The 14,475-nt window shown below is 37.3% G+C and overlaps 1 protein-coding gene across 2 annotated transcripts in view; it reads left to right on the top strand.

Annotated features, from left to right (window-relative positions):
* LOC306857186 (microtubule-associated serine/threonine-protein kinase 3-like) overlaps window positions 1–14,475 on the top strand; it is a 52,747-nt gene that overhangs the window by 3,067 nt on the left and 35,205 nt on the right. Inside the window, exons 2-8 of one of the 2 annotated variants that reach the window (XM_079396973.1) lie at window positions 3,632–3,718; window positions 8,309–8,391; window positions 9,451–9,526; window positions 10,228–10,306; window positions 10,616–10,773; window positions 14,097–14,172; window positions 14,249–14,458. In XM_079396973.1, coding sequence (XP_079253099.1) covers window positions 3,632–3,718; window positions 8,309–8,391; window positions 9,451–9,526; window positions 10,228–10,306; window positions 10,616–10,773; window positions 14,097–14,172; window positions 14,249–14,458 — 769 coding nt within the window. Of the gene's footprint in view, window positions 1–3,631; window positions 3,719–7,289; window positions 7,742–8,308; window positions 8,392–9,450; window positions 9,527–10,227; window positions 10,307–10,615; window positions 10,774–14,096; window positions 14,173–14,248; window positions 14,459–14,475 lie in introns of those variants that run through there. The other variant, XM_079396974.1, reaches the window with a different exon arrangement.

Raw genomic sequence — 14,475 nt, 5'->3', positions numbered from 1 at the left:
CTTCATTCATCGCACCCAAAGAAAAACTGCAGTGCTTTACAACTATAGGACAGGAAGAGCTAAATAAACTTATCAGTGCATCTAAACCAACAACATGTTTATTAGATCCTCTACCCACTAAACTACTGAAAGAGTTGTTACCTGTAGCAGAAGAACCGCTTCTCAATATTATTAACTCATCGTTATCTTTAGGTCACGTCCCAAAACCATTCAAGCTGGCGATTATTAAGCCTCTTATTAAGAAACCACAACTAGATTCTAATGAACTGGCAAATTACAGACCCTTTTCAAGTCTTCCGTTTATGCCTAAAATTTTAGATAAAGTTGTGTCTGCTCAATTGTGCTCCTTCTTGCAAAAAATTCTCTCTATGAAGAATTTCAGTCAGGTTTCAGGCCTCAACATAGTACAGAAACTGCTCTTGTTAAAATTACAAATGACTTGCGTCTTGCTTCAGACCAAGGCTGAATCTCATTGCTAGTATTACTTGATCTTAGTGCTGCGTTCGACACTACAGACCATGACACACTCATAGATCGATTACAAAACTATACTGGTATTCAAGGGCAGGCTTTAAGATGGTTTAGATCCTACCTGTCCGATCGCTACCACTTTGTTCATTTAAATGGGGAGTCATCTCAATTATCACCAGTAACGTATGGAGTACCACAAGGATCTGTCCTAGGTCCTATTTTCTATTTTGCTATTTTCAATATACATGTTGCCCCTTTGTAATATTATTAGAAAATACGGGATTAGTTTTCATTGTTATGCTGATGATACTCAATTATATATCTCAACAAAACCAGATGAAACTTCTAAACTATCTAAGCTAATAGATTGTGTAAAAAATTTAAAAGATTGGATGACCAATAATTTCCTCCTACTAAATTCAGATAAGACAGAGATATTACTTATTGGACCAAAAAACAGTACACAGAATCTCTTGGATTACAATTTGCAACTAGACGGATGTACTGTTACGTCCTCTAAAGTCAAAAATCTGGGTGTTATATTAGACAGCAACTTGTCCTTTGAAAATCATATTTCCCATGTTGCAAAAACAGCATTCTTCCATCTTAGAAACATTGCCAAGCTTCGAAACATGCTACCTGTTTCTGATGCAGAAAAGCTAGTTCATGCATTCATGACCTCTAGACTGGACTATTGTAATGCACTGCTAGGTGGTTGTCCTGCATCTTCAATAAACAAGCTACAGATAGTCCAAAATGCAGCGGCTAGAGTTCTTACCAGGTCAAGAAAATATGATCATATTACCCCAATTTTACAATCTCGGCACTGGCTACCTATTAAGTTCCGTATTATTTACAAAATATTATTACTTGCCTATAAGGCCCTAAATGGTTTAGCTCCTGTGTACCTAACTCATCTTCTACCACGCTATAATCAAACCCGCTCCCTAAGGTCGCAAAACTCTGGACTTTTGGTAGTACCTAGGATATCAAAGTCCACTAAAGGAGGTAGAGCTTTTTGCTCCCAAACTCTGGAATAGCCTTCCTGATAACGTTCGGGGTTCAGACACACTCTATCTGTTTAAATCTAGATTAAAGACACATCTCTTTAGCCAAGCATTCCCATAATGCATCTTATAATCTTGTACTGCAGTTATATCTGAACAAATGTACATTATTATTACTCTTTAGCTTGGGTTGAACAAATAATTTTTGCTTAGATGGAACAGCAGCTACGCTAATTATGTCTCTATTTGTTTCTCTGTTTCTGTCACGGGATTAACATCCCATGGTAACTAGGAATTACAGAAGCTTCAGTCTGGATCCAACCCTTAAATGATCTGAGATGACCGAACACCTGAGAAAAGATAATGCCAACCTCTCAGAGGACCTCAGAGGATGCCAATGCTCAGACAACATACAGAATTACCAAATTTTGCCATAAGTTAAATATATTAAGGTTCTGTAATATATCAATATATTGTGGAAACTTAATTTCCTGTAGAGCTGCTTTTTCCAACGATTTGTATCGTAAAAAGTGCCATACAAATAAACTTAAACTTGAACTTTATCAAACACTGCATATTCTGAAAGCAAATGCACAGAGAATGGTTGAAAGCGGCATAACATCAGATTGCCGAGCACAGGGGGGTAGTATTCACAGTTGGGTCATCTCCAGTTTTCTCTCTTCACCATGACAACATCTTCACACTTCTAGAGCACTTGTTGCTATCCGATGCAGTGAGAATATAAAAACTGCCAGACGGTGGCAGCCCTATTTTTACAGTCATGCATATTTAATGTTGCGGTTAGCTTTTAGGTCACCACGATACAAATTTGTTACGCAAACCAAAGTTCATGGAAGTACGGCTCATGCACTTTGGGGGATATTTTAGTGCAAAGTGTAGAACGGTCAGTACTAAAACAGCACATTACCCTCATCAAGGTCACAATAATCAATACCTGTCTAAACTGGCTTCCGCTAACAACATGCCTTGCGTCTATTTTGATTTGCTCCATTAATTCTGCTTTCAGTTTGACGTGTAAATACCTGTCGGGTTAGCCTGAATATGTTTTAGGCTACTTGGCTGATGACAACATTGAATGGCATGAAGGAACATGGGAAATTGTGCTTCCTGCAGTTAATGGCCTTATCTTGATGCCTCTAATGCATTTTGTGGAACTGAAAGTTATAGTGGCAGTAAACAATAAATGACTTTGAAGGTCACACATTAAAGTAATTTACTGAACTTTTATGCTGGAAAACACCTGCTTCTCGCAGGACTAGACTGAAAAGTGTTGACAAAAATGCCGGAAATTTGAGATTATATGGTTTTATGTTGATATAGAACCCTTCTAATTATCCAGTGCATATGCTGACAGATCTCTGATTGTATGAATCATGTTGCATGCATTTGCTGTTCATCTTACATGATGTATTCCATCTCATCTCCTGTGACATTTTCCATCAGGATAACTGCTAATAGAGGAAATTATGTCATTTAAACATGCTGTAAGTGATGTTAGCCACCTTCGCCAGACTAAAACAGAATGTCTCTTATCTATTCATCCACAAACCTAGGGTGCTGATTAGCTAAAAAAAGTGCAGCTATGCTCTGATGTTTTACTATTTACAAAACCTTACAAGCCTTACGGAGTGATAGTAAAGACTTTTATTCAGTAAAGATTTATATATGATATATATAAAATAAATGCTGTTCTTTTGAACTTTTTGTTCATCAAAAAATCCTGGAAACAATGGTTACATATTCCATGAAATAAGCTGTTTTCATTATTGATGTTAAAGGGTTACTCCACCCCAAAATGAAAAATTTGTCATTAATCACTTACCCCCATGTCGTTCCAAACCCATAAAAGCTTTGTTCGTCTTCGGAACACAATTTAAGATATTTTGGATGAAAACCGGCAGGTTTTTGACTGTCCCATTGACTGCCATTGCTTACAGCAGCTCTAAGATGGCCTTTTAGAGTCCCTCATTCATTCGTGTCATGTTTCATGTGTTGCAGCATCATGATGCCACTTAATGAATCCTTAAAGCACTTTAATTTGCAGTCATGCAGAGAGCATGAAGACATACCAACAAAAAACAGTCCACATGCACTTAGTCAGAGTGCTAATGCATGTAAACGTGTCTTTTCAGTTTGTCACCCAGCCAGAGCCCCATCATCCTGAGTCCATGCAGTCCAGGCAGCCCCTGCAGTCCTTTACAATCCCTTCATCCCTGGAGGTAAGACAGCTGATTCGCACGCCAAAACATTACATAAACCTGCTCCGATCCTGCAGAGACACAGAACGGTCTCCAGTTAAGTCAGCATGACAAACACATCTCATTGATTGTTTTTTTCATTTAATGGGACGAACACTCACATGTGTATGTTAAGCTCATGTCATGTACGTATGATTCATATGGATAAAAGCACCTGAGCACATGGGATGCGCTTGATTTTGGTGCTGTTTATCTCCTTTTTAAAATCCCCCGCAACAAGACAGATTATGTAACATGAGAGTATTAATTTTATAATTCAATTGCACGTCATACAACTATATTTTAGTATTTTATATATGAAACAAGCCTGAAGCCCATACTTCCTCCCACATGTATGTACTTCATTTTTCATCATATAAAATCATAGTCAATGGACCGTTTTCGTAATTTTACTTATCTATCTATCTATCTATCTATCTATCTATCTATCTATCTATCTATCTATCTATCTATGTATTGGAACAGTAAAGACAAAATTACTCTGTTGGCTGTGGAGTCAAGACATTTGCAAATATGATTAAAAGTTGAATATGAGACAAAACTACAGAATGTCACATTTTATTATTAGCCGTTTCAACACATACATGTTTTACCAAATAAAAAGAACAGCACTTTTAGAGTTGATCCCACTCATTGATGTGAGCAAAAGTATTAGGACAGTTGAACATAAGGCAGATATAAAAGATTAAAAGCTATTATTTTGTTGCAGATCCCTTGCACACAATCACAGCAGTGAGTCTGTGACCCATAGACATCACCAGACTCTTGGTCTCATCCTTTGAAATACTTTTCCCAGCCTTTAATGCAGCCATTTCCAATTGTTGCTTGTTTTGGGGAGTTTCTGCCTTTACTCTCCTCTCCAGCTGTGAAATTCATGTTCAATCAGATTTAAATCTGGAGATTGACTTGGGCAATCTACGACTTTCCATCTCTTTGCCCTTATAAATTCCTTGACTGAACTGGCAGGGTGTTTTGGGTCATTGTCCTGATGCAATATGAAGCACTTCCCAATGAATCTGGTGGCATTTTTTTGAATATTGGTAGGAAAGATGGTTTTGTACCCTTCCAAATTCATTCTGCTACTGTCATCATACATTAAGTCATCAGTAAAGTTGAGAGGGCCTGTTCCAGAGACAGCCATGCATGCCCAGGCCATGACATCACCTCCACCATGCTTTACAGATGAGGCTGTATGCTTGGGATAATTGCAGTTCCCTTGTTTTCTCCATATTTTTGTTTTCCCATCACTTAGATAAAGGTTCATCTTTGTCTCATCGGTCCATAAACACAGTTACAAAACTCTTCTGGCTCACCTTTGTGCTTTTTTGCAAACTCTAATCTTGCCTTTCTATTTTTGGTGCTGGTCAGAGGTTTGCATCTTGATGTGTAGCATCTGTAAATCTGTGTCAAAGTCTCCTGAGGACAGTAGATTGTCAGAGCATCACCTCAGCTTTCTGGAAGTTGTTGGTGATTTTACAGACACGTCTTTTAGGGTTCATTTTTCACAGCTTTTTTGATTTGTCTGTCATCAACTACTGTTGTTTTCTCAGCCGATCATGTCGTTGTTGGTTGCTGTCTATCTGTCTATCTATCTATCTATCTATCTGTCTGTCTGTCTGTCTGTCTGTCTGTCTGTCTGTCATGTTAAAAATATATTTAAAATAAAGAATATAAAATAAAAAATAAAATGCAAAAAATTTGAATTGCTAAAAGAATTGAATTGCTAAAAATCATTAATAAAAATGAAATTAATTTTTAAAAATCATTAATTATACATTATATTTGATGGTCTGTGTAACAAAGTTCATAGAATGGGAAGAAGGAGGCGGGAACCGGCAAGCATTTAAAGACTTTAATAACAAAATAAAGAAACACAAAAGTAAAGCGGCAGGCCCTCACAGACGACTGCCGCACTCAAAACACTAAATAAAGTCCAGGCCTGGTCCTCTCTCGTCTTCCACTGTCGTCACTCCTCCTTTTATCCCTCCGGAGCTCCTCTGTGGGACTCGAGACCGGTGAGTGGTGCAGGTGTCGCTCATTATCATCAGCTCCACCGGCATCGCTCCGTTCCCACGGCTCTCGGCCCCGCCCCACTCACTACAGTCTGTTTTGACTAACTCTCATGTGAATATGTAATGCCGCTTGAAAAAACACTTATTAAGTCACTAAACATGCAAAAAAAAATAATTTAGAGGATGCATATTTGATATTTCTATGACAAATACCAACAAAAACATTAAATAAAAAAGTGATAGTAATTTACTAAAAGTTTTTTTTGTATGTATCATATATATTACATGAGCTCTCACATGAAGATTTGATGTTACTGAGAATGCTTACAGATCATACCATCTTTGAGATATACCATATCTTCCATAATATTCACTTAACTTGCATATATTTAGAAGGTGCAAAGTTGATATTTCCGACAATTTTCAATTTTTTATAATTATTATATTAATATTTTTTATCAGAAATTGTAAATTGTTATATGTGTGTGGTGTACACACACACACACACATAAAAAAAAGAAATTATATATACACACAGAAACACACATAAAAAAAGAATATATATATATATATATATATATATATATATATATATATATACACACACACACACACACACACACACACACACAGGGCTCGGCAGATTACTTTCAAACTGTAGTCCATTATTTACATGACAAAAATTGTAGTTAGTAACGTAATCCATTACATTACACATTTTAGGTAATACAATCAGACTACTTTTGATTACTTCTACACTTTTAACCTAACTCGTTTATCTTTAAATAAGATAATATTGTACCATACTGATATTAAAATTCAAAGAAAATATATTCACTTCGTTATTAAGAACATAAAGTGAATTATCATTACATTATATCAAGGACCTGCAGGGTGTTTGTGAGTTTAATGAAAAGCTATTAATTAATCATAAAAATTAAAATAAATAATTTTAAAATGTCAGCAATCAAAATAACACTTACTAAAAAATGAAATATTTTGTTTACTTGCATGTCATGTAGGCATTTTAGAAAATAATTAGGGAGAATGAATAAATTATGAATAATTTATTGCTATTGTGTGAATATATGTAATCGAGTTTTTATATAATAATACAAAGTAACTAGTCTGATTACGAGTATTTTAAAATGTAATTTAATCTAATTACAAGTACAACATTTTTGGAATCTGATATAATATAATCCAGATTACATGTAATCAGTTACTTATTACCCTCCTCTGTATATTTCTTTTTATTTTATTTTTGCTCTCACGTGAAGATTTGACGTCACTAGGGAAACGCTTACGTTGGGTCATACCATCTTTGAGATTCACTATGTCTTTCATCTAATTCGCTTAAAATACAAACATATGTATTTTGAAGATGCAGAGTTACTATTTCTACGACAAAACGCAGGTGTTAGTCCATCAAAACGGACATCTTTTATTCAGACCCAGAGCTAACACACGGTTTAGACTCCGCTACCCCTCTTCACAGCGAGATGGTACATCCCAAGCGTATCACCCGGCAATCAATCAACACGCGAGAAACAACCACAACATAGCATCTTACCTACAAGCATGGACTCGCTCCTGATATCCGCTGCAAGTCGCTTTTTGGAAAGTAAATAGTTAAGCTTTGTACCACTTCGAGGCGATATCGGAAGATGATTGAACCAGAATGTGGACGTCTAACGTTAAACTTTTACCAAGTTGCACGGCGAGTCCAGGCAAACAGCAGCAGCGTGTCACACAAAGAGCAGAGATGAACCAATGCGAGCCAAACGAGTTTCTCCAGTCAAGAGGCGGACTCATGAAACGCAAGGGGGTTCTGGTTCTGTAGCTCGGTGTTGCTTGGATAGTTGGCACTGTAATCGTCTGCCATTATGTCTGATCCAAGTTCCTGGAGCGCGTTGCCTGGCAGCAGCAAAGCTCATTTTGTCACGGGCGCGATGCTCAAGCGATCCAAAAGGTAACATGCGATATCAGACGAGATCAAAACTTTGTAATGTGTCAACTTTTAACGCGTCACGTGGGCATTTCTTCGTCTATTTAAGTAATCACACTGTGGAGCTTACGGTAATGCTATGGCTGTGTCTCGAAACATAGTGTGCTATTTACTTGGACTGTATTTTAGGCGTCGTCTAAGTGAAGAATGACGCACTATAATAGTAAGATGGTTGCATGGCTTTTTGGTGTTGATGGTGGCATAGTGAAATATCTGTGTGCACTGATCATGTATCCAGCAAGACATGAAGGTGCAATGCATGACTCTGAAAGAGGTGTTTGGTGATAAACGACATGCACAACTTGAGTCTTTCAATGCAAATGACAGCTGTGTTGAAGGACACCACCTCTGATGGCCAGAGCCTGCAGATGTTGCAGAATTACTCATAGGATTATTCCTAGGTTATTGAGAGCGTGCTGATCATTAAATCCTTTGTCACTTTCTTTGTTAACTTCACCGTCGACCATAAAAGCTGGGCTGGATTATGTTGAAAGGTTTTTAATAATCCCTCTCCTCTTGTTTGTGTTGCAGCTGTCGCAGCAGTAATAGAAAGAGCCTTGGTGTTGGAACGCCATCGCCCACCCGCCCTCTTTCGCCTCTGTCTGCCCACACAGGTAATACTCGCCCTCACATGACACCCGCTCTAGGACAGCTGACGTTGAGCTGGCCTGTGACCTTTAAGAGGTTGATGTAACTGGCGCAACATAAGCCTGTCCACTCCTCACCCTCTTGTCTCTTACCACACTGCTTCAAGGGTTTACTTCAGCACCCCAACAAATGTGAAAAATCTGAACCTGTATGCTGTAATTGTTTCCTTCAGAACATAAAAGGAGAAGAGTGTTTTGAAGAGTCTTCACGCAGCAGTTTGTCAGTAACCATATCTATCGACTACAAAAATGACAGAAAAAGCACAATTGAAGTCGATCATATATCTTTTTATAGGCTTGTTTGAGGAAAAGACAGACGGTAAACCATTTTGCATTGGTAATCTTCCTCTACAGTGATTGGACCATTTGATTAGTGACTTTAACTTGAATCAGTAATAGAATGACGAATCATGATTTGAGCACAGATCTGCTTGAGTGATTTGTTCATGAATCATCAGAATAATTTATTATCAAATCAGTTGAATGAGTTGTTTGTGAATCTTCTGAACCATTTGCTTGTGATTCGCTTGTGATTTTCCTATTTAAATAGTTAAATTATCGAAACTCTTTGGTCATTTTTGAGCGAGATGCTAATGGTCTAATCCGATTCAATGATCTGTGCTAAGCTAAAAGTGCTACCGCCAGACCGGAGATCGGTTGGATGGATTGATAAACGGTAAAACTCCACTGTTTAACTCTAGGGGAGATGTAAAATGAGCCTATTTCCAAAAAAAGTGGAGTATTCCTTTAAACTTTTTTTGGGAAGTCAACCTTTGAAATGGCTTACTTATAGCCGTCTCTGCTTATTAAGCTCGGAGAAGATATTTCAAAACATTAAAAAAATTACACACGGCAGCTTTAAACTCCATAGACAGTGAATCAGACACGTATTATTGTTCTGAAAGGAGATAAATGTCCTATAGTGTGTGATTTGTGAAACATCTGCGGTCATCTGACTTCTATTAAATCCTCTAGCTTACATAACACTGTGTATTCTGTTGAAATTTCCTCTTGTTCCCCTTCCAGCTGCCAGCAGCCCTCTGGACAGCCCACGAAATGTGTCCACTGCCATTTGCTCTGTCAACTTCCCTTTCGCCCGCAGGTAGACAAACGCTCTTTATCATATTTTTCTTGTTCATTAGATAGATGACAGACCAGCAATCTGGATATTCCTCAGAATTTACCACATTGTTAACTAAGTGTCAGGTTTACATTATGTACAGTTGACTCATTTATTCTTATTAATCTTTCTATATAGAGCTCACTAAGCGTGTCGCCTATTTTCTCTCTCTTCATCCCTCTTTATTTCTTCTCAGCCACCTGGCTCGAGCTGACAGGTAGCCAATCTCTTTTTCACACAATGACGTGGCCGAACCTCAATCACTTTATGTATTTCTTGGACTCTGTGTACTCTTTATAAACTTCCTGCTATTTTTTATTTTTTTGCCTTGATGCTTTGCGTCGCCATTTTTAAAAATGATTCACAATTTTTTGCTATAAAAACAGCCTTTAATGCTGATATTGAAATAAATAATAATTGTGTGTGAGATACCATTTCTGCCAACCCCTGAATGCAAATTTAGCTTTCTTTTTATTTGAAAGAGTATGCCAGAAGCTGTTAATTGAAGAACTCTGAAGGTGACTTTGTATTAGCGGTGGTCCATATTACAGATGTAATTATATATTATATAAATAATAATAGTGGTAATTGTGATGATTATTTAATTTGTTGTGGACTGACATAGTTTTAAATGATGGGATATCATTCGGTCTCCTGAAATGCTCATTCTTTTCTCTCTGTAGAGCGGAAGGGAGACGGTGGTCTCTGGCTTCACTTCCATCCTCGGGTTATGGGACCAACCCTCCCAGCTCAACCGTCTCCGTATGTGTCTCTCATTCAGCTACAATGAAATCTTGTTTGTTCCATGAAAATAAAATGAAGAGCATTTGGGTTGAAATAACAAGTGGATGCGTAAAAAATGGCAGAACTCACCATTAAATCCTTTCAATAGTAAAAGATCAAAGCAGGTGAAAATGTTCCTGTATGATCAGCTCTGTGAAACATTCTCATATTTCTGCAGACCTAGACAATTACTGATAGGTTTAAAGGATGTTTTTTAGAAAAAAATGTTTTATACTCGTTGTGGCCATGTATTTTTATGTATTTTTGTGTTTGTTGCTTGCTTTGCAGTCATCTTCCTCATCTCAAGAACGACTGCACCAGCTTCCATACCAACCCACACAGGACGAGCTTCATTTCCTGTTCAAACACTTCCGAAGTTCAGAGAGCATGACTGATGAAGATGGGCGTCCCTCCCCATTTATACGACCCCGGTCACGTAGCCTTAGGTAAACAAAAACACACATGCAACCATTAATTGCAACAAAGGTTGTCTTTGTTTGCATTTCATTAATATGGCTATTAGGGTTTAATAATTTCTTGACCTGATTTAGAGTTTATTATATCTGCATTTACTATATCAGTGCAGTGACCTAGACCAGTTTATGGGGGAAATTAGAGTCTAAGTCTGGCTTGCATCATTTCCTGACACCATTATTGTCATCTAATATTGATAATATTAGTGAAATGGCAAATAATGAAATAAAATGCAATGGCTGTAATGTGTATAGTAAATTTATTTTATATGTAATACTAAAGGAAAATTTCACCTAGAAGTTTTCTCATAATTTGTGGTGTTCAAAACCCAAATGACTTTTTTTGCGTAATGTAAATACTTTTCCATGTTCTTTTCCATGCATTTCCAATATATAAGAACTTTTGGTGTAAGATATTCCAAATTTAAGAAGATATTTTAGTTGCGCTGATTTGGTTCAACTTTTTGACTCCATTTGAATTTGAAAGCTATTGTGTGACTTCTGAAAACTTGGAATACATATTTTTTTAAAGGGATAGTTCACCCAAAAATTAAAATTCTATCATTTACTCACCCTCAAGTTGTTCCAAACCTGTATGCGTTCCTTTCTTCTGTTGAAGACTAAAGAATATACACTATATTGCCAAAAGTATTGGGTCACCCCCTTCTAATGAACAGGTTTGACTACTTTAGTAATTTCTATGAGTACAAATCTTAATGTTAAAGCATATAATGATATTCTACGGAATTGTGTGCTTCTAATTTTAAAGCAACAGTTTGGACAGGACCCTTTTTTATTCTAACATGACAGTGCCTCTGTGTATAAGACACGGTTCAAAAACACATGATTGATTCAGTCAGTGTGGAAGAACTTGACTGGTCTGCAGAAAGCCAAGTCCTGATCACAGATGAACACCTCTGGTGTGACTTTAAATGCAGACCTTGAGCCAAAAACTCATCACCACTGTCATGTTAGAATAGAAAAGGGTCCTGTATATCCCTTTTGGCAATATAGTGTATTTTAAAGAATGCTGGTAACCAAACATTTGTTGATCCCCATAGACTTCCATATTCTATATTATGGAAAAAAATACTATGGAAGTCAATGGTATCCAAAAACTGCTTGGTTTTGTGATTAGCAGAAGAAAGAACAGCTTGAGGATGAATGAATAATGACAGAATTTTCTTTTTTGGGTGAAATGCCTTTTTTAAAGAGCACTTTTTGATATTTCTTTGGTGCCTTTGTACCCTTTTTTGTAGCATGAAAGCCTAAATCCCCCATTCAGTGTAACCGTATCAAAAAGAACAACCATAAAGAAAGTCATATGGGATGATTTTTGGGTGAACAATCTCTTTCAGTGCTGTTTGTTGCCAGACTTGTTGTCAGATGAGTGGACTCCTGACTAGGAATATCCTGACTAGGAATATCAAGGCTATCCCCATCAAAACAAAACAAAAGGAGCGTTTTTGTTTTGCAAAAGAACCTCCCTTGAGGCTGAGTCAGAGAAGAGACAGCTTTCACTATGGTATAATTGAACACTGGGGTTTGAAATTTGCATCTGGCCAGTTAATATGCAGGAGGAAGAATCTGAAGTAGAAACTAAAATCTGATGAGGGTTTTTTGTTTTATGACGCCTATTCTGAGCGAGTCTACAGACTGCAGTGTAACGCCTCACTTTTAGCCCACATCTCTGCAGGATTCAGAGGTTTAGATGTCCACCCACAATGCTTTACGCTTCAAACAGGGTGCTTGCACAAACAAAACACTGCTCACTTGGATTTTGAAATGAGAGGATAGTGGGTATGTTTGGCAGTAAAGTCTTTAATCAGCAGTCTACATAATGGCAGTTTTCATTAGTGATGCAATGGCATATTTTCTTCCAAAACAGCCATTTTTGGTTTTGAGCCAAAATAGTTTTGAAGTGCCAAAATCATTAAAAGTAACAGAAACGTTTAATTAGCATTTCTCTGATGGCGCATTTTGATCATGCCAGTGTCTATTTGTGACACAATGTGAATAAACTGTAAACATGTCAGTTGTGCAAATGCTAGTCCTGAATTAACAATATGGATTTCTTGCTTTTAATCGATACTGATATGGATTCTTAAATCTCAAGAGCCATCTTTTAGTCTATGCTGTTTTCTGTTGATGCGTGAACATCACTAAACATTATTTGTAGTGTCTGCTATCCAATAATAACAATAAGCTTTGTGCTTTGCTTTTAATATGAAATGCCACAAAATATTTATCACAAAATACAAACAATAAATGGAGGTTTGGCACTCTTTAATATGGTGTGACAGATCGCTGTAGCGTGCGTCTCAGTTCAAGCGGCAGCTATTCATATCTTCCTCTTTATTACTAGTTGTAGCAAGAACAAAACATTAATGAACATCAGAATGTATGTTGCATTATATTACAGATTCATTGTATTTTTATTTAACCTGTTGTCTTCATTATTTAATGTATGCTTATAGTCATGAATTGGAGTAGAACCATAATTCTGTTATTAAAAATTTGACACAAACTGCCTTATGTGCAATTTAAATATTTGTACAACTCAGTTTTTATTTGATTATTGATTATTAAAGGAACACTCCCACTTTTTTGAAAATAGGCTCATTTTCCAACTCCCCAAGAGTTAAAAAAGTTTTCGAATCCATTCAGCCGATCTCCGGGTCTGGCAGTAGCACTTTTAGCGTAGCTTAGCATAGATCATTGAATCTTATTAGACCGCTAGCATCTCGCTCAAAAAGGACCAAAGCTGTTCGATATTTTTCCTATTTAAAACTTGACTTTTCTGTAGTTACATCGTGTACTAAGACTGACGGAAAATGAAAAGTTGCGATTTTCTAGACCGATATGGATACTCTCATTCCGGCGTAATAATCAATGAACTTTGCTGCCATAGCATGGGTGCAGCAAGCGCAATGATATTATGCAGCGCCTGAAAGTAGTCCCCAGCCAGGTAACTAGTTATGATATAGCTGGGGACTACTTTCAGGTGCTGCGTAATATCATTGCAAAGTTCCTTTGGTCACTTTGGTCATTTTTGAGCGAGATGCTAACGGTCTAATCAGATTCAATAATCTATGCTAAGATACGCTAAAAGTGTTAATGCCAGACCCGGAGATCGGCTGAATGGATTCGAAAACGGTAAAACTCAACTGTTTAACTCTTGGGGAGTTGGAAAATGAGGAAAGTGGAGTGTTCCTTAAAACATTTATTTTCGGGTTCGTTTTTTTTTTTCGGTCCAGTACATCATTAGTTGTCATCTGTTTTTCTCCTTGTTTTAGCCCTGGACGAACTGGCAGTTCCTTTGATAATGAAATTATAATGATGAATCATGTCTATAAGGAGCGCTTTCCAAAGGTATGTATCGCCAGCAGATTATTTCCAGTTTTTACTCTACAAATCTGAGACGCCTAAAGTTCTCTCTGCTGTGCAGGCCACCGCTCAGATGGAGGAGCATTTGCTGGAAGTCATCAGGCAGTTTTCCCCAGACAGCACCCTACCACTGGGAGATGGCGTCTTGGGATTTATCCAGCACCAGTTGGTGGAGTTGGCCAGGGACTGTCTGGATAAATCCCAGAAGGGCCTGATCACATCTCTGTACTTCATAGAGCTGCAGGATAAACTGGAAAAAATGCTGCATGAGGTGAGGCAGGAGTTTCT

Source organism: Barbus barbus, assembly GCF_936440315.1.
Source record: "Barbus barbus genome assembly, chromosome: 37".
Taxonomy (NCBI): Eukaryota; Metazoa; Chordata; class Actinopteri; order Cypriniformes; family Cyprinidae; genus Barbus; species Barbus barbus.
The sequence above is the reverse complement of the archived record's forward strand: the minus strand, read 5'-3'. Positions and strand labels throughout refer to the sequence as shown.